Source organism: Canis aureus, chromosome 8 (assembly GCF_053574225.1).
Source record: "Canis aureus isolate CA01 chromosome 8, VMU_Caureus_v.1.0, whole genome shotgun sequence".
NCBI classification, from domain to species: Eukaryota; Metazoa; Chordata; class Mammalia; order Carnivora; family Canidae; genus Canis; species Canis aureus.
The window spans coordinates 75,249,966-75,271,078 of record NC_135618.1 but is presented as its reverse complement, the minus strand read 5'-3'; the positions used below and the strand labels follow the sequence as shown (position 1 = coordinate 75,271,078).

Here is a 21,113-nt window from a genome sequence, read left to right as displayed (position 1 = left end):
CTTCCTCTGGTACTGTAGCCCCCCCTTAGGTAGATTTCATTTATCTGTGTAATAGCTCACCCACGCTGCCATAAACTTTTTCCCCAAATGACAGGCCCTTAAAAATAGAACTGTTGAGAAGTATAATTCATCCAGAAAAAAAGATACAGGATTTATTATAAGAAAAAATTTTGGTCCCAAGGTCTCATTTCTAATATTCTCCTAAATAAATTCAGAAGATAAACTTTAAAATCTGTATTTTTAAAAATTAAGCTGAACAACAAAGAGAGGGGGCGGGAGGAGAGGATGCAAGGTTTGGTGAAGAGAGCACCTCTTAAAATCATGGAATTCTCATTTGTTCTTACCATGACGATACTAACTGCCTGGAAATCAGGTATTTCCTTAAATACTAAAGATTAAGTAAGTAAAACACCCTAATACTCACTGTGGCACACAGGGCTCTCAGAACATTTAGTGCCCTAATATGGCCCTATTCAGTACAGTCTGTAAGTTAAAAAAAAAAAAAAAATTCCTAATTGGCCCCCGCTGCGTGTGCTCGACCCAGTCAAGACCAAGACCATGTCCTTCCTCCAACCACAAGGCCACGTTCTGCCCCTGGGGGCACATCGCTCCCTGACTTGCTGAGAGAGCAGGATACCAGCCTGGCGCACCATCTTGTGAAACGTAAGAAATATAAGGCCACCCTCAACAAAATGGGCTTTGGGGAGCCACCTGAGAGAGCAGGGGTAACCGACAAGGCCCCGGTCTTCTGACGGCTCACTCCCCGCCTCGGCCCTCCTCCTGACTCCCAGTGTTCTATGAGCACTGATCTGTGGGGGCTTGGTGCGACACACTGGCAGATATGCTTTTGTAAGTGGCGGCAATCCCCCAAGATGCTCAAGAGGACAAGAAGTTAAGTACTATCACCGGATGGGACTGTTCGGAGGGCACTGAGAATACCCGTCCCCACCCAAGCTCACGCCCAGTGCTAGGGAGAACTGTCTACGGAGAAGTGCCCACCCCGGGCCCTGGGTTAGCAGACACTCCCTTCTCTCCAGCCAAGACGGACAAGGCCAAAGGAGCCCCCTAAAACAGCTCTCAGTCCCCGTTAACCTCCTGTGCCCCAACAGCCCATTCCACCCCAACGTGCTGCATAAAAAAAGAGTCGTGCTCTACTTATCCTCACATTTCTGCCTGGGGTACGCACCATGGGAGGTGCTGGCGTCGGCATGATGGCGGCGGGCGGGATGGCGTGGGGGAACGGCGTGAAGGTGTGCTGGTGCGTGTGCTGGTGGGTGTGCTGGTGCTGGTGCTGGTGCTGGTGGAACTCGGTCCGCAGGTAGGGCGGAGGGCCCAGGGAAGCCCCACGGTCAGCACTCTGAGAGGCCAAAAAACGGGTGTTCAGTTCCTGTCGCAAGATGTCTTGCTCTGGAAAAGAAGGGAAGGGAGAAGATGACGCTTTTTTGCTACATCGGTCAGATCCTTTGGATCAGGACATCGGCGTACCTGACCAGAGGGGACAGGGCCAAGGGCACCCCTGATGAGAGCCCCTGTGCCCCCAGGGACGGAAGGGGACGCCCTACCAGAGGACCCTGACACTCGGTCACGATCAAATCATCTTCTTCCAGCCTCTCGGCTTTGGGGGACAGGCTCTGGGCTGAAGAGCCAGAGGTCAATTTTCAGCTCTGTTACTGTCAGCTTGGGGAGCCTGGGCACGGGAAGTCATTCATTTGGGGTCAGTTCCCTCACGTACCATATGCGGACAATATCATCCACATTGTGGGTTACTTTGGGGGTGCAAAGAATTAATATATTTAAGTACTTAAGAACAGTGACTGCACACTGATCTAGGGTAACGTGGCCACATTCTCGTGCCCTCTTCTGAGTGAAATCTCTGCAGCAGGGGTATAACATGGCTACGATGGACCTGAACTTGGGATACTGGCCTGATCAACACAGGCAAGGGGAAAAGGAGCCAGTATCTAAGACTAGATTTTGTTGACACTTAAAACTCTGGGATAAGCGGAAACAAAAAGTGCATCTTCTCTTTTTAAGAAGGTAGAAGGCCTTACTCATTGCGAAAAAAAAAAAAAACAAAAACAAAACAAAAAACAAAAAAAACCCTTAAACCAGGATGGAGTTTCAGGATGGAAATTCCAATTTCAAGAGCCTGGGATGGAACGGTCTATGGGCCTGACCAAGTTTCCGTCCCGCTCACGGGAGCCCGGACAACAGGTCACACACAATCTGTGTTTTCCCCCTCGCTGGGTGAACTCAGAGGGAAAAGCTTCCTGACTCGCAGTAAGCTGCTTGCCCCTTGGTAGTGTCTGAGCCTCCCGGGTTGTTGAGGTCAACAGGGTGTCAGTACACATTTTTGCTCAACTTCAGCCCACAGGGATTAGAGGGAGGTTACAAGAATACATATAGTAAGTAAAGCAGAAAACCGTCAAATGAGAAAACCCAGACTCCAGGCACAGGCAACACCGACGGCCCATGAGGCCACCGGCTGGAGAGGTGGGCGCCCCGGGTAGGCCAGGAGGGTGCCTCCCTCGTACCTGAGTAAGTGCTTCCGGCCGGGTGTCCGGGGACCTGCAGACCCCCTGAAGTCAGAGGTGGTGGAGGAGGCAAAGCCGTGGGAGGGGCAAACATATTGGGGTGATGTGAGTGTGCGGGGGGCTGGAGGGTGGGCGTGAAGCTGTGCAGGGGGCTGTGGTTGGGCAGCGAGAGGGGGAAGGGGGAGGCGGAGGGGTGGTGAGAGATGTGCGGAGGGGCAGGCTGAGTCTTCGCCGGGGTGCTGCTTCTGCTACTGCTGTTGGAGCGACCACAGCCAAAGGGAAAAAAAAGGAAGAAAGGAAAAAAAAAGAAGTAAGCAATTAATTTTCTTAAAAAAGAATCCTATCTCCCTGCCCAAAGCCATTCAACACTTTCTCTTGCTCCTTTCTCTTGACACGCCCGCCCCTGGGCACACCAGGAGCCTCTGCGATGGTCACAACTGCAGACACTGCGCAAGAGGAGCTGCGGCCCCAGAGTTACCCCACTGCCCCCTGGGGGCCAGGCAGTGGCTGTGGCCGAAAACTCAGGCCCGCTCCCCTCTGCTATGGCCAACTTCTCCCCTCTGCCCCTCAGAGCCCCGCACCTTTGCATCCTCCACTAGCCACATGTCCTACAATTTACACAGAGGACAAGACGATGGCCAGAGCTCCTCCCGTCCCACTGCGACCCCTTCCATGAAGCAGCACAGGGAGCCCCTGATCCCTGCTCCGGTCTGGGGGCCATGGAAGTAAGCTTGGGGGCAGAGCAGGGCCCCGGCCCCGGCTGAGGCGGTTTCCTTCCCCTGTCCTAACCAGGAAGCAGCAGGCCCCAGAGTCCCCCGTCACCAGGCTGTCACGAGGAAGAGAAAGCCACAAGAGCCCCGAGGGGTTGGAATTACAACGCCCAGATCCAGGCAAGGGTAGGCAATGCTTGGCCCCACACCCCGCGGTTTCCGTCTCCCTTTCCCTGGCAGTGCTCCCCTGTGCTCCTCTGAACACCCTCTCGTGTAGTTTGGCAAAGACTAGGCAGGAGAGCGCCTGGGCCTCCACACCGGGGCTCCTCTTTGTCCACACGCAGCTGGTTCGCCTCTGCTCTGACCCGCCCTGGACTAAGGGTAACAGAAGAACCTCAAGCAGAACATCCCCTGGTCCCCCCCACCCCAGCTCCCTGACTCTGGAGCCGCAGGGAGGGAGATGTAGCGCCTCCGAGGCATCCTCCTGCAGAGGCCAATGGCCTCCCTCCTAGGAACCTTCTAAGGCTGGATGCTCCTTGGTGCATGCACACCGCCCTCCCCGCCTGCACCCCTCGGTCCCTGTGGCTGTTCTAGTTCTTCGGACGTCCCTAACTAACCCTGCTGTCCCCCCAGCCTACCCAGCCGAGTCTCAAGGGCTCCTCCCCGTGGCCAGCTCCCTGCCTCCCCCGCCCCAGGACACTGCGGTGGGGTTCGCAACAAGGCACCAGCCTCCGCGGGAGCCCCCGACCCGCTCCACAGCCCAGCCCAGAGAAGGGGGCAGAAGCCAGGCCCCGACGCGGGGGGCTCACCTTAAGCTGTTGAGGCTCAGGCTACTGCTGTTGTAGGCTGAGAGGGGCTGGGAGAGGCCCTGGGACGAGGGGTGCGCCTGCACAGGCGGGAGACCCTGATGGAGCAGCTGGGCGGGGGACTGCGGCCGCGGGAGCCTCTGCGCCGGAGGCTGGGGGGCCGGCTGGGCCTCTGCGGGCGCCTGCGGAGGCTGTGTGCTTGGGCGGGGGGGCTGAGGCGGGGCCTCTGTGCGGGGCACCAGGTCAGGGTCCGGAGAAGGAGCTCGGGGCTGCGGCTCCGCCTGGGGCTGGGGCAGCGGCTGAGGGGCCTGAGGGCAGGGGTCTTTAAGCACCACGGGCTCAAAGATCGGCTCTTTGCCACAGTCCTGGCTCTTCTCCTGGCTTCTCTCTAGACCCGAGATCTTGGGGACAATCGGCCCTGCGTCCTGGCTGTCATGTTCAGGTAGCGTGCCAACACCTAGCTCCGGATCTGTGTGGGGAGAGCAGAGACAAATCACAGGCAATGACATGTGAGTGTGACACATGGAGCACAGAGCACCCCAATGCCCAGACCCCCCGGTCCCAGACACGACACATGGCCTGGTGGCTTGTCCTGGCTTTGTGGCCTGACCTGCCCACGTGCAGGGCACGAGCACTCTGCGAAGAGGGCTGCAGGAAGCTGCGGGCCAGAAAGCAGCCAAGGCTGTGAGTCTGAAAATGCACATCCACCTGAATCTCGGCAAAGCCTTTGATGGAGCAAAATTAAGAAATAATAGACGATGAGCTGATTTCCCCCTGCTTGAAATACATGCAGTTTTTGAATATACAGAAGAGCGGTGTTTTCACACAGCGAGTGAAGTGAATGTTATTTAACCACACACAGATGTTTATTCTTGGCCTTGCCCCTCCCCTTTCCATTCTGACAGATGAGACTCATTTGACATTTACAAAAATAATGTCGTATTTGGCAAGTGCTAAACTGGTCAAACTCAGGGCCTCCTCGTGCTCACCAACTGATCCTAGCAACATCTGAGATCCAAGGTGCAAACACGAATTCCGATCAATTTAGAGCCAACTACATGTGCCAGGCGTTTTAAAGAGTCCCCCGCCCCTCCAGGCCGCTGGTGCAATGCTGAATGCTGATGCTAGGCTTCGATGTAAAATAAGTGAAATGCCACAACAATGGAAGAAATGTAGCAAGCACACACTCCTGTTACAAATTTAAAAGATAAGCTTCTTTGCGCGCCTGGATGGCACAGTTGGTTAAGTGGCCAACTCTTGGTTTCGGCTCAGGTTGTGATCTTGGGGTCGTGAGATCGAGCCCTGTATTGGTCTCCATGCTCAGCAAGGAGTCCGCTTAAGATTTTCTCTCCCTCTCCCTCTTCCCCTCCTCACCCTGCTGTCGCATGTACGTTCTCTCTAAAATAAAATAAATAAAATCATCGAGAAAATTAAAAAAAGATACGCCTCTCTCCAAGATTCATGCCACATCACAGAGTGGTTGTTTGATCAGCTTGTAAGTCAAACTCCATCAAATCCTCTAATGGAAGAATGAAAGACAAATATGACATTAAATACAAAAAAATGCCCCTACTAATGAGTAAGTACTTTTTGTACATGGTGGGGGGGATGACCTTTCTTATATCTTTGCGCTAAAAGAGCCACCCTTTTATTATTATACAGCTCAGAAATAGAAAAAGAACAGATTATGGTATTCTCTGAAATGAGGATGTGTTCCAGGCATTTCTCAGGAAACTACTCTGGCCATGATCTTTCTCTTCCAATCTCACTGTATCAAGTATGAGAAATAATGTGGTATTCTCACTCGTCCTATCCTTTTCTGTTGATGTCCTCTTGCGTACACTCGCTTGCCATTTTTCTTCCCTGGATTTTTCCTCAAAGCAAACCATTACTCCCACTGTCCTGTTGATGGAACAGATCAAACCTGTGACAAGCACCAAAGCAGAAACAAACCCGGGTTATAAACAGAAGGCATTTTTGGCTAAAATGACCTTGGCTATCATTATGCCTCTCAGAACAGCCTGGAACAAAAGAGAGTCCCCTCTTTGCATGTTTCAGCTTCAGGGATAAAGCATCCAAGAAGGCCCTGGGGAAAAGTAACTCTAGACTTCTGGCATAGATGGGAGGGCCACTCACACATATTTTCATCCAGAGCTGTCCTTTAGAACCTTTCTGGGAAGATTTTTGCTTATGACAAGCTGAAATTTTAGGATTCCCAAAACTTTACTTCTTAACTTGAGGGCTGTGAACATCAAGATCCTTGATGTGCACAGACTCCATGTAGCCAAAACTCCTAGATCATGAAAGAAGACCCTTCATCTGTAGACAATCCACACCTAGGGATTCTGGGCCAGCTTCTCTTCCAGTGTTTTTTCCTATCATTTCCACAAGATTACCATAGCAAGGGCTTATGCGAGCTCATCAAATAACATGTAGGTTTCCTACAACGCAAGAGGGTTAGTTAGGTCTGGGCAGAAGCACCAACACCCACACATTCTAACCGCACAAAATACAAGAGCTCCACCTCAGCGAGAAGTTCTAGGTGCCTAAGCAGGGCTTCTTCCCACTCTGACACTCAGACGGTTAATTTAGGATTATTGTGCTCGCTAAAAGGGCAGAAACACATTTCCATCCTTTTGAAGTGCTTTGTTCTCTCTGGACTGGGATGGTGAAGAGTAAATGCATAGATATTTCCCATGTTGTTAAATTTAAATCCAAATTCACATTCTCCCTCCAAAAATCATTGTCCAAACAAAATTTCCCTCTGACATAAAACAAAGTTCCTCTTCCAAAGGACACCACCCAGAGGCTATCACTTAGATTTCCTTATGCCAGTAAAGGAAGCACATCAGGAAGACGCAGATTAAGTGCTTCATTTCTGTAGCCTGACTATATTTATCTCCTTGTTCTTTATTTAATGGGCTTCTGAGTGTGGATGACACAGGGGGCATGGGACAGGCTTGGGCTCATTTCCCCAAGGCCCCATAAAGGCAAACAGGGTTGGCAGTCACGTCTCCTCTGTTGTTGCATTGCTGTTGTGGGTTAGCCCCAACACAGATGCAGCCAGAGCGAGGGGAGCAGCACCCAGCCTGGGGATCGTCATCTTGGACCAACTGTGTGGTGCACAGGACACAAAAATCTCTCTAGTGAGCCCTGTGAATTTCTACAGGATTGTCCGATGAATGACTCAGAGGACCCAGAAACACAGAATTTTGGCAACAAGATCAGAATCTGGGAAACCATCCCAGCACTTCTCAAACTTTAAAATGCATACAAACAACCCGGACATCTGTTTACAACGCTGAATTGGACTCAGAAATTCTGGAGTGGGGCTCCAGAGTCTCCCTGTCTGAGGTGAGGCTTGGACTTCACTGTGAGTGGCAAGGAACTCACCCAATCCACTCTGATTAGATGGTGAAGAAGCCCAGAGAAGTTAAGGAACTTGCTTGCTGGAGGTCACCTGGCTGTTTAATAAATCAGACAACTTTTGTTCTAGTCCCAACTCTTGCCACCATTAATTGCTTTTTCTCTGATTTACACTTTGCTGTCCCCCAGAAGCAAAAAACCTAAAGCAAAGCAGGGAACAGTAAATCCAGGACTCTGTTAAAATATTTGGTACAATGAGACAGTGCAAAGCTACAAAGGGCTGCTGGAACAGCACGCTTCAGCTAAACCTGAAAGCTATCATCAATCCACTGAGGCCCTGTTGCTGCGGAACCTACAAGCAAGGCAGTGGCAGCTTTGAAGGCGGTAAGAACTTTAGGGCTGAGACAGTTTTACGACTCCCCATTTACACAAGTCTCTTGAGGCACAGATTTAGGCGACATGCGTTTTTGTGGCTAATCGGTAATGCATTTCCTCTTCCTTTCAATTATTCAATAAATGTATCTTCCCAGTTAAGCTTTTCCATCTTGACAGTCAATTTGTCTTACTGTGCTTCTCCAAAATTGGCAAGAACACATTAAAAAAAAATCATTTTGTATTGCTCTGTGTGCTCTGAATTTGCCAGAGGATGAAATTTGCTGAGGTTGAAAGAAGTAAGAATGTGCAAATTGACTAGTCTTATTTACAAGTTTTACTCATTACATTTTGGGGTTTTAAAATCTCTCTTCTTGTGATTATAAAAAGAACACATCGTGCTTATAATAAGATACATGCAAATTAAAATTACACTGCATAGTGTACAGTGTAAGGGGTGAATTTCCTATACGTAAATTGTATCTCAGTAACCTTGACTCAAACACAATACATTTTTAAAAAGTAAGGACAGATTAGGAAAAATTTCATTTTGATACAAATTTGATCAAAGTTCCCTGGGGAAAATGAGGCTGCTAGTATTTTACTAGTAGACTAAAAACCTAGGGGCACCTTGGTGGCTCAGTTAGATAAGTGCCCGCCTTCAGCTCAGGTCACGGCCTTGACTGAAGTCCTGGGATCAAGCCCCGCATCAGGCTCTGTGCTTAGTAGGGAGTCTTGCTTCTCCTTCTCCCTCTGTGCTCTCTCTGCCTCTTTCACTCTTTCAAATAAACACATAAGTAAAATCTTTTAAAAAAACAACACCTACAACCTCTGTGGAGGGCAATTTGGCAACATTTAGCCAAGAAACTAAAGAAGCTCAGCAAGGATTTAAGTCTATAGACACCGTGAAACTGCATCGTGCTTTGAATTACAAGTTTGGAAAGAATTAAAATGTAATCATTTGGGAACTGGGTACATATAAATCTGATACACCCATACAATAGAAGACATTATAGACTGAAAAGGAATGAGGAACTCTGTGTGTACAACCCATGGCATATTGCTAGCTTCTATGAAAAACAAGAAAAATCATATATACCCACTTTTACTTTATGCATAAAGAAGCTCTAGAAGAGCACCTGTTTGGGGGCTCAGGGTGGAGAACCAGACAGACACAGAGCCAGAGGAAGGGGAGATATGTGACTGTATACATACATACGTATTTACATTTTTGAATCATGTGATCCTGTTACCCATTAAAATTCCTTTTTTTAAAATTATTTATTTATGATAGTCACAGAGAGAGAGAGAGAGAGAGAGAGAGAGAGAGAGAGGCAGAGACACAGGCAGAGGGAGAAGCAGGCTCCATGCACCGGGAGCCCGATGTGGGATTCGATCCCGGGTCTCCAGGATCGCGCCCTGGGCCAAAGACAGGCGCTAAACTGCTGCGCCACCCAGGGATCCCCCATTAAAATTCTTAAAAGAAAATTGATCCTACATTTAAGAACAGTTTGAGGAAGAAAAAAACCACAGCAAACAAAACTGGGAATATGAGTAGTGGTACCATTAAACACATGGAGAGTGTAGGTTATATAAAATAAGAAACTGTAATATATAAGTTTCTAATAAATTTGAAAATAAAATGGAGTTTATGAAAAGATATCAATTACTAAAACTGACTCCAAAACAAATAAACCTGATCACAGAAGTAAACTGAAAAGGACTCAATGATTGACACCTTTCCCTCAACCTGGAAATATGTAACAGGTATATTTAGTGTTACAGACAATGTGGACTGAACCTGTAAGAAACAAACTATTCATTTCATTTACCAACAGCAATGACAAAAGGAAGAGGCAAAACTACTATTTATAAAAAAACTATAATTATCTAGCTAGAAAACACAATCAGCTGAGAAATATATGAGAATAATAGCACTCAGCAAAATACCCAAATAACCACCGCCACCACCCCCCACCGCAAACATCAGTAGTTTTCTACACACCAGCAATAGTGACTAGAAAGTTAAATAAAAAAGAAGGATCCCCTTTACAGTAACAAAAGTCACATAATACTTGGAAGCAAACTTAGCAAGAAAATGACAGGGCCTACGAAGACTTAGAAATGTACGACTGCAAATGCTTTGAGAATTCTGTGTTCAAGGGTATTTTATGATGAAAGAGAGAGAGAAACAAGTCAAAGCCACTTAAGAGGTGGTTCTTTTAAGTTTTCAAACTTTGTGGGACTGTGTTTGGCTGTCACAGTGGCTGGAGGGCACTGGTGGCTCTTACGGACGTTAGATATACTGTAACGTAAAGGACAATGCCATGCAACCTCTCAGCTAATGTCCTAAAATCCCACTGGACATTTATGTAGCTGGAAAATCTAGAGCCTGACTCTATTTTTGCATATAAACACAAAACAATTTTATGCACAGTTTTAATACACACTGCATTTTCCAGGAATGCAACTACTGTACGCTGCTGTGTCTGTTAGGTCTTATTGTTATGAACAACCAAGAGTGAGCTGTTCACCACCATTCGGGAAAATCAGGACACCAATGGTATGGCTGCTCCTGGCATTTTATTTTTTATTTTTATTTTTTAAAAGATTTTTATTTATTTATTCATGAGAGACACAGAGAGAGGGAAAGCAGCGGAGACACAGGCAGAGGGAGAAGCAGGCTCCATGCAAGGAGTCTGATATGGGATTCGATCCAGCATCTCCAGGATCACGCCCTGGGCCGAAGGCAGGCACTGAACTGCTAAGCCACCTAGGGATCCCTGCTCCTGGCATTTTAATTACCAAGTCCCACAGACCCATATCAGTCTGCTTTTGTAGCAACCATAGTTATATACTGTCCTATGTATAGATTTGAGCATCTGACCATTTCATTGTCTTCCACTATAAATAAATGTTTACATACTTGTTTCTCCTTTACTTTTCATTAGGGCTTTATGGGCATTTTTAAATCACGTGTATAGATAGGCAACCAACAACGTATTTTGTCCTAGAAAGTAAAGAATAAAAGTGTGCTATAAAACGTTTCTTATATTATACAATAACATGCTCGGGTTGAGATTTGCTGAGTTATGTCCCTATGATGAACAGTACGTTTCTAGAAGTCCAATAACTTACAGCAAAAATACACTAACTACTCCAAGGGGTTGTTGTGGAAATTAAGTTCTTTCCACAAGGTAGAACACACAAAAAAAATGATCAGTGTTTCCAAAACTACTCCAGAAAATAATTTTTTTTTGTCCAGAAAATAATTCAATGGAAAGCACTTCATGACAAAATTACTACCAAGTAAAATAAAGTACACTATCACCAATACAATTTCAATACTCAAAATTATCTGTGTAAATGTGTATATGCGCACACCGAAAAAAGACTAGAAAGTGTACATCAAAATGTTAATTGTAATCCCATCATCCAAAAATAATCACAGACTTTCATTTTTAAAGTTGTAGGGTTTTTTTAATCTTTCCAAGTTTTCTAGGGTAAAATGTGTTATTATTGTAAAAGAAAAAGACATTGCAGCTGAGCCCTGAACAGGACAGGTTTGAAGTGGGCAGGTCCTCAGGTAATTTTTTGGATAAATACAGTACAATACTGTGATTTTTTTCCCTCCTTATAATCTACTTAATAACATTTTCTTTTCTCTTACTTTATTGTCAGAATATAGTACATAACATGTATATAAAAAATGTGTTAAACAGCTGTTATTGGTGAGGCTCCTGGTCAACAGTAGGCTGGCTAGTAGTAAAGTTTCTGGGGAGTCATAAGTCACATGTGGGTTTTTGTGTGGGAGGGGGTGTCGGGGCTCTGAACCTCCCACATCATTCAAGGGTCAACTGTATATTCTATTTATTTTTTAAAAGATTTTACTTATTTATTCATGAGAGACAGAGAGAGAGGCAGAGACACAGGGAGAGGGAGAAGCAGACTCCCTGTGAGGAGCCCGACGTGGGACTCGATCCCAGGACCCCAGGATCACGCTCTGAGACAAAGGCAGATGCTCAACCACTGAGCCAGATGTCCCTCAGCTGTGTATTATAAAATGAGTTCCTTCATGCACAGAATAGTAACTCTACCACCAAAGAAGTCAACTCAGAAAGTGACTGTTCAGGTCAAACTGCTTTAGACTATGGGACAGAATTAAAAAAAAAAAAAGTTCTTTACCCAGAGAACAGATAAATATTTGCCTTTCAGAAATGAGTCTAGGCTCTGGCCCTCTACCTACTCTGTGGCATTTCCAACTGCCTCTACCTGGTATATCTGGACAGGAAGGAACTGGTGAATATTGATGAGGGAGGAGGAGGAAGAGGAGGAAGAGGTGGAAGAGGAGGAGGAGCAGCAGCAGCGAAGAACTCTCGTGAGGCATATTACTGTGCTTCTGGTCTTTGCATATCTTTACAATTGATCAGAAAGCCCATCATGGCTTACTCAGGACAATGTCATCACTGCAGCAAATATGAATAATCCTTAAAGACATCAAGACAACTATGTGGGGCACTGGCTATTAGGCAATGTCCCAATCCTCCTGAATACCTGCCTCGTAGCATCTAGAAATGGGTATGTCCTACTTTTACGCTCTTCTGTCTTCTAGTTAGTTTCTCTACTTCTTTGTCCAAATGACAGAACCATGAAGATCTGACCACACAGAAGGAATGAAGACTAATAAGCCAAATAAAGAGTGGGGTGTGTGTGTGTTTGGGGGGGGGGTTGGGGGGTTGTGGCAAGAAATCCAGACTTTAAATTAAGGAAAAGGGGGAATATTAATAAATGTTGAATGGTTCTACATTAAAAAGCCCATACATGGAAGTGTCAAATTTCTGTGAATCAACAATTATTTCAAACTACTAGCCATATCCGTCTTTTAAAAAATTATTTTTTATTTTATTTAAATCCAATTAATATATAACGTATGATTGGTTTCAGAGGCAGAGGGTCAGTGATTCGTCAGTTGCGTATAACACCCAGTGCTCATCCCATCATGTGCCTCCTCAATGCCCGTCACCCAGTTACCCCCTCCCGCTCCCCACTGGGAACCCCCAGTTTGTCTCCTGGAGTTGCTTCTTATGTTTTGTCTCCCTCTCTGATTTCACCCTCATTATTTAAACACCTTCTTGCCTCTTCTTTTGCCTCAAACAAAATCTCCTTTTTAGCAAAGACTGTGTATTTTGTACATATTTATTAAAACAAAAACTGCACAACTGAAATTATTCAGTAATACTTGGCCCTCTCCCCAAGTGTTAGATTCTGTTGGGCTCCACATTCCAATGGTATTTGGCAGGAAAAGTACTGCCTCTCATGTACACCTCTCTCTTCCTCCTCTCCCTCTCTTCTTCAAATCATTAAACAAGAGACCAGTTTGTTCCATTAGCAGATTCAATTACTTGAACGAATGGAAGGATGACATTCAGCCTTGCAGCTCTTCTTCTCGGGCACTGAAACTGTACAAATAAATTGAGGAAAACCCACTGTTTGTTCAAGGCAAATTAATTTTCAAACACTGCGAGAGTGGGAGATCGGGGGAATGGTGGGTGCTTGGCAGGGCTCAAAGAGATTCCATTTTGTGCTTGTCATTTTGTGTAAACATTAATTACCATCTGGGAGGCTAAGCTTCGGGCTGAAGTCTGTATCGCAAACCTCTAAGGGCTCCCAGGTTCCCAGTAAAAGCAAAATCCCAAACATAAAAAATAGTCATTGTGCCAGGCAAAACAGCAGCAAGCCTACTGAGAGGGAAAGGTGTGCAGGGCCAGCAGGTTAGGGGCTGCCGTTATCACGGAAGCTAGTTCGGATACTACTGAGTTTCCAAGAATAACCTAGAGTGGGCATTGAAGAAGCAGCAACAGACTGCAGGTGAGCATCCTGACATTTGTTTCAAGTTTATTCACCCCGCACCACAGAAAGCATCAACCTTTATGCACTTGCCCGTGTTCCTGATGCCTTCAGGCCAAAAATCTGCCTTCCAGGGAGATCTACTGTGAAGATGCACACTGCAGGCCACCAGGATGGCTTCCGCCTATAGAACGTGGGCCCTGGAGGTCAACCTGGGTTTGCCTTGTATTTCTTCTGTCGTTTCTACTAAATAAGAGCAATGGAGGGCCATGTGAAAAGTGGACTGTGATCTCCTGGGGGAAGAACTGGGGGCATAAGAGTCTTGACCAAAACTAAGAGTGTCAACATCCTATCTGTAATTGGGTTTTTCACTTCATACAAGGAAAAGGCTGGTGTTGCTTCATGGGCCAGATCCTGAGGGTACAGAGATGATCAAGAAGCCACCCTAGCTTCCAGGAGCTGGAGGCTGAGAGCATAAGACACAGTAGAGGAAAAAGCATGGACATGGCCATCAGGGAGACCCATGGCCTTCCCATGCAGCGTTTGTTATCTGTAAGGTTCAGAGATAAACTGAACTAATCAGAGCTAATGAAGGTATCGATATATTTTATTGATTCTGGGTTATCAATGGTCACTTCTATCTATAGCACAGTCCTGCTAAACTGGCCCCAAGGACCAGTCTTAGACCCAAAGCAAAGGAAATGTGTCCTGGGATGTGTGCAGACCTGATTTTATCGAAGGATAAAATCCCCAGGCACGTCAAGAACACTGGAAAAACTTCAAGTCCTAGTTTCTGGAAAGCCCAGGCCTCCGTGCTTTGGCCTCAAAGACATCTTCCCATTATTTTTGCTTGTGTCCTTCTGCCAGCATCCATACTCACCAGTTGGACAAGATCACCTCCAGCTTGGTTTCCATCCACAGCATGTCTCTGCCTCTGCCCTCTGGCCCCTCCCATGGACCTCAGTTTCCTGGCCTGTCCTCATCAGCCCCGCCTGGCCCACATGACACTGCGCATGTACACACACAAGCACAACCACCTTTCAAACCTGTGCCTGCCCCACATCTAACATGATACTTCTGTGTCCCTAGGGTACAACAAGGGGTCCTAACAAGGGAAGGTTCTAAAAGGAGTTTCAACCGCATGTTTGGATTCATGTACCATGGCCTGCTCGCTGTGAATAAGCAGCAAATCTAGGGACAAGGGTATTGCCCTAAGAATAGCCACAGCACACATTCTTTATACTTGAAGACAACAGGGAGCCCATGTGCTTATTCTGGGAATTCTCCAAGAGGTGGGACCACAGCATTGAAAATAAATTTTAACTTTAGGTATTTGGCTGCTAAAAAAAAAAAAAGGTCTCCTAACTTTCACACCTAGAACAGTGGAGTTGGGGATATGAATGAGAAGAAAAGAATGTCATGTTGCTTGAGGCAGCGCTCCCACCAGGAGCAATGAATATGCTAGAAAGCTCCCCGATCTGTTGACAGATGGGACACCTTCCTCACGAGAGGGTGAGAGGGTGGCCCCGCTGCTCATTTCTAATGTCTTTGGCCAAAGGTTTCATGTCCAGAGTCAGAGGGGCAATAATCATGAGGCCAGTCTGATCCTGGTCACCTTCTGAGGCAAAAATTCTTTGGTGTAATATGTCCTTTTTTGTCGCTTGCTGTGATAGGCAATCTTGCCTGGATCTGTACTTGCCTGTGGTATCAATATGTTTATGATATTATGAGCTATGGAATGAGGCATCTAGCTAATAACATTCACACTCTAAAAGGCTATCATGCCCATGAAGGTTGGCAAATGATTGGCTCTAGGTTAAACCTTATTTTAAACCCTCTGATTTTTACCAAAGATGATTTTCTCAAGGTCAAAGGTAAAAGACACCAGCACCAAAGATGTACAGAAGTATTACCAATCACTCTACTTTCCTGCTTTGCACACTGTGACCTGTTTTTATCTGATTCCAGGCACAGATTAGATGATCACTGTGACTCAGTAAAGACGCTCTGTGGGGGTTTGATGATGGCATGTTAGAACTTCCACCCCGGTTCTTACTCGGGTCCTAGGTCCGAAATACAAATACTCCCTGTCCCCCAGGTGTCCTCTCAACAACCCTCTGCAATGCAGGGCTATGAGTATCAGCTGAGCTTCCAGCTACAGAAGTTCCAGTCCACACTGGCTCACTCTCTCACTGCTTTGGAGTCTGTAAGAACATGCACACTTTCTCTAAAATGAGTGTCACCTGCATCAGGCAACATCCTTGTATCTACTTCTTTTCCCTCAAAATCCCCTCTTTTCAGGGTCCAGGTATCAGAAAGGTCTTAGGTTAGCCTAGTATGGAGCAGAGCAAATTTGTGAGTCATCATAGTGGCAACCAAGTGTTTCTGTCTTGGAGAGAAGGGAGGAAAGAATCACAGACACCAGGGCATGCGGACTCTCTGGCCCTGGACCCATGCTGTGCCAAGAGAGCTGTGGGGTGGGGGCAGGGCGGGGTGTGGAGGGGGGTCATTCTCACAAGCAAAATCAGCGCCACCAGTCACTTCTCTACCAAGTTCACACAGCTGTCATTGGGTGAGTAGTAGAGGATGAGGCTACTCCTTCAACGCATCATCAAATATCCTAAAACCAATGTTTTCGCAATGCACGGTGGAAAAGCTCCAAGAGCCACTCCTGTCCTGTTTTTAACAGGCCACTGTGAAAGTGAGTTTTGCCTTGGGAAACAGCTACCATGCTTTGGCAAGGAATGTTCCATCAGCTCTCAGGCCTGCCTGCCTGTACTGCTGAGGACAGATGACAAAAGTCCCCAAGTCTGTTCAAACAACCTGCTGTGGCCCATGGGACCCAGGTGCTGGCAAGTGCCTGCAATCTGTCTGAGTAGCTTATGTGTGAGTCTCACAGATGCCTTTAGCATGAATCTATGAAAACTGCTTTTTTCCCTGATATCATAGAGCTTTTGATTCTTTAGTTAAAGGAGAAAGATCAGGGAAAAGAGGACTCTGACAATTTCTCTAGGTAAGTTTTGACCTTTCTCATCTCAAACCGTCGGCCCCCCCATACTGTGATTCTGATGTATTCTATGACTGTGCTATTCCACGTGTGGTCCATACACCAGTAACACTAACATCACCTGGGATCTCATTACAGCGTTAAATTCACAGCCCCCATCGACATGCAGGTTCAAGTTTGCAAAGCGCTGTTGTATAGGCTACTGGGAGTTCTGGAAAGCCTCTGCAAGCTCCGTGGCTGAGGGATGCCATCCACAAGGTCGCCAATCATTCTATGTATCCACCACCCAAGGCCCACTGTTGGAAATTACTTCCTTCATTCCTTCCAGGGTGGGTTCTTCACTAGCCTGTAAGCTGCGGCCTGGGTGGGGTAGGGGGAGATGGAGTAGAAGCTGCCTCCAGTACTGCACGATAATGAAAGCTAGCAACGGTGAGCTCTTATTTATGGGGATTATTTCCCATCCTGGGTCCACGTACATTCACTGGGTTGCTTAGCATGTAGAATAGGGAGTTACAGGGTCTTGCCTATAAGCATGGCCACGAGCCACCATCAAGGACCTGATGACTGTCACATGGAAGAGGTAGCACATCTACTGTGAATAACATCGTGGGCAGAACTAAGACCAAAGGATGTGTACTGCAGAGCAGACTTTTCATCAGAAACAGTCTGGGCTGCCATGTAGGGGACTTAAGTTAATGTTCTGTTTTGTTTTTCACCGGAAATGTCAAGAGGACATTTGTGTCTTGAACGACCATGACCAAAATTCTGAGGAGTGGGTTGTTAGTCATGGAATGGGAAGGAACCTGGGCTAGATGACCTCTGAGATTCCATAAGCTTCCTAATAAGATGTTGGGGGTGCGCTCTTCAGAACATAATCATTATTTTCCTTTCCCATTCCAGAACTCAATCTTCTCAAGTATTTCACCTGGAGGTTAATGAACAGTATCCTCTTCATTTGCACAGATTTTGACAGATACTACATCTTAAGGTATAAATAAGAGTCCTGACACCAAGTGACTAGATAAAATTTTCTAAAAATAGAATATATATATGTGTATGGGGGTGGGAGCAGGGTGCTGTTATGTTCTATATTTGAAATATTTTATATTCTTTAAAGTCTACCAAAAAAAAGGGGGGGGGGAAATCCCTGGGTGGCTTAACGGTTTAGCGCTGCCTTTGGCCCAGGGGTCCCGGGATCGAGTCCCGCATCTGGTTCCCTGCATGGAGCCTGCTTCTCCCTCTGCCTGTGTCTCTGCCTCTCTCTCTCTCTCTCTCTATCGTGAATAAATAAAAATAAAATATTTTAAAAAAAGAATAAGTCTACCAATCCTTAAATTGATGTTCTATAAACCACCCATGAAATAAACATTTGGTAGGAAAACAGAATCTCTTACCATTAGTTAATCACTTGTCATTATTTCATTATCAACTTATCACAGAAAGAGGAAACATGCTCAAATATAAAATGTGAAGCTCCACATCTAGAAGGCAGTGAGAACAATGAGGACACCAGCCTATTAGAAACGACCTATCCATGGGGCTCTGAGGTAAAATGGTTAGCGCTCTGGACTCTGAAACTACCCATCTGCTTGAGTCGCCTCTCAAATCTGAAATGCTGACATCATTCTCCAGAAATACAGTGGGAAATGGTAACTGTCCTTGGGGTAGATGTGGGACTAGAGTAAGTCACTAAAACAGTAGTGTTGCCTCCCACTTAAACCTGCAATCCTGAAAGGCAAAAGTCCAAAGCGGAGGCTTGGGGCATGTACTATCACGATGACTTCAACCCTCCTGCAAATACCTGAACTTTATCTTCAGTGAGGTCTTCAAATCAGAATGGCAGAAGGTAGCACGGCATTTCTTCTGTTTCTTTTCAAATGCCTGAAGACCATGTGTACGTGACTGTCTCACCATCATCCCTGGTTCAACATGACTACAATCAAGCCCACTCCCTCCCACTCTGGCTCCTTCATACCCATCCTTGAAGCTCAGAATCACTGCACGGATGTATTTACATTCTCCCTTATGTTAATCAAGGGCTCAGGTGTGTATTACTGCTTATGAGGCCATTTAACACAAATAAAACAATAGTTTCAGAATCTGCTGCTCCCCAGCAGCCTCGGGGAGCCTTTAAAATATAAATCAGATCATGCTGTCATGGCAGGCCCGTGTTTGAAACTTTCCAATGGCTTCTCCCCATATGTAGAATAAACCCCCAGCTCCTCTCCATGGTCTGCTGCTGTACTCTTCCTCTGTTCCTGACCATCATCCAGGAGTTCCACACTCCAGCTTTCTCTCCCTTCACACACACACAGGTGCTTCTGAGTTCCACCTCCCAAAGCCCTGTTTCGGTCAAATGACCTTGCTAAGCCATGTCCAGCCCCTGTGACCCTGGCAACCACCCTAACCCTCTGATGAACTTCTATTCTAGAGACTTAATGCCTGTGGGACTTCTGAGGCATTTAGTAGATACTGTATTGGTATTTAAGTCACATGACTAATTTCTTGAGAGGAGGAGGGGACCTTTTAAAATCTGTCTTTATTTCGATCCCAAACACAATGCCTTCCATATAGTGAGTACTTGATAAATATTTGATTTCTTTAGGCACATAATAATCAATTTACAAAATCAAAGTAAGTTTCTTTATATCTGCAATTCAAAAGGAAAAAAAAATCTCTATAATGAGAAAAATACTCAATAAACAATTACACATTAAGCCAGAAAAATCATGTCTCTTTGGAGTCATTTCCATAATTGAACACTATACTGCAATAAAATAATAGTATATAACACAAGCAAATGTAAAATAATTATAAGCTATTATGAAGTTTAAGCATCCATTTTTGATATATAATAAAACTAATGTTCTGTTTTGAATCATAAAAGATTCTAATAGTTTGGGAGGTTTTTTGGTACAACAACAAAAAAAGCAGGGCAATCAAAAGCGCATCATGTTAAAGGAGAGAGAGCTTAAAAATCAAAGGTAGGCAAAGCTTCTCTAGGAATAGGCTGCACGGTGCATCTGAGTAGTCTACAGACTTTAAGAGTATAAAAAGGCAATTTTACGCGTATTTAAAAATTGAGAAAACATACATAGCTGCGAGAACCTGGGGAATAGTCCTGGGGAGGTGTCAGTTCACCTTCTACAGTATTTAAATTTTCAACAGAACCCAGAGGTGAAATCCACAAAGGTGATACAAAGTCAAATAATGGTGCAATCAGCTTAATGCACTCATTAGGAGAAAACCAAAGTAAAAAAAAAAAAAAGTCTTAAAAATTAGCTATAGAGAACGGCTAAAAACGAAATAGTAAAATGACCCAGCAATGAAACACCAAAGAAGGAGCAATAAGCACTAGAAAGAACTATACCTACACAATAATGGAGTTCAACATGCACAGGGAGGAGTTGGAGGGTGAAGGAGGGGAGAAGACCTCTAGGATTGCAAAATACACCTGGGAGACACACACACGCATCATAACTCAAACAGGGAGCAATCATAAAATGAAGGTTTATAAAATAAGGGCCTCTCCAATAAGGCACAGGGAAAGAGTTAATTTTTTAATGCTGCAAAAAGATCTCAGATTGAAAATGTCACCGTCAGGTCACCCTTCCCCTGAGGAAAGGTCTTACTGCGATGCAATCCGCAGGGTGACAGCAAGCGCGCTCCATCCTCTCTGCCCAATCAGCTCGAGAACACTTAGGAGGGTAATCCTGCTTTGGAAAGTCTTGGCGCCCCGGCTCTTTTACCGGACCTCAAGTGCCATTTAAATCTGAGATCTCGAATCTTTCAGGGGTAAAAGCTCCTCCGGCAACAGAAGAGCACCTATCGCTCCGGAGAGACGGCTGCCGGGTGAGGATTCATGCCCGCAGCCCAGACACCTGAACTGAACAAAGACGCAGAGCCGCCTCGGGGCCTCCGTGGCCGGGTCTCTGAGCTGGGGTTGCGCTTTGCACTGGGCCAGGGCCCCAGCTCCTTGGCTGCACCCAGCCGAGCATGCCCTGGGCCTGGCGGGAGCCCACGATGCTATGGCACCTGCTCCGCCTTGTGTCCCCGCGGCCCTGCAGGCTGGCTGAATTGACACAGGCCCCTTTTTAGAATTTCCTCCTCGCTCGGGGACAACGAGGGCTTTTAATCAGTCCCAAGGCAGAACTGAAAGCCATTCTGCAGTCCTGACCTTAAACACAGGAGGAGGCAGCCTAGAAAGAGCAAGATAAAGCAGAGGGCAACTCGGCTCACGCCTGCACACCAGAAACGTGCAGGCCCACAACCTGGTCCGCTCTACCACACACAAATGGCTGAAAGGCCTTTACCCCTGGAGTCTATTTTTAACCACTGACACTAGTTATAGGTCTTCAGACCCTGATTTATTCAGATCTATAAATTGCTTTCTCCTAACAACCATCCTTAGGACAAATGATTCTTTTTTTTTTTTTTAAGATTTTATTTATTTATTCATGAAAGACAGAGA

At 46.0% G+C, this 21,113-nt stretch overlaps 1 protein-coding gene across 12 annotated transcripts in view; it reads right to left on the bottom strand.

Moving 5' to 3' along the window:
- AUTS2 (activator of transcription and developmental regulator AUTS2) overlaps window positions 1-21,113 on the bottom strand; it is a 1,127,680-nt gene that overhangs the window by 24,204 nt on the left and 1,082,363 nt on the right. For 8 of the 12 annotated variants that reach the window (XM_077908303.1, XM_077908299.1, XM_077908302.1 and 5 more), the window contains 3 exons: window positions 4,054-4,519; window positions 2,535-2,788; window positions 1,166-1,407 (listed from right to left, as the gene is read on the bottom strand). In XM_077908303.1, coding sequence (XP_077764429.1) covers window positions 1,166-1,407; window positions 2,535-2,788; window positions 4,054-4,519 — 962 coding nt within the window. The remainder of the gene's footprint in view (window positions 1-1,165; window positions 1,408-2,534; window positions 2,789-4,053; window positions 4,520-21,113) is intronic. The other 4 variants (XM_077908304.1, XM_077908301.1, XM_077908300.1 and 1 more) reach the window with 3 other exon arrangements.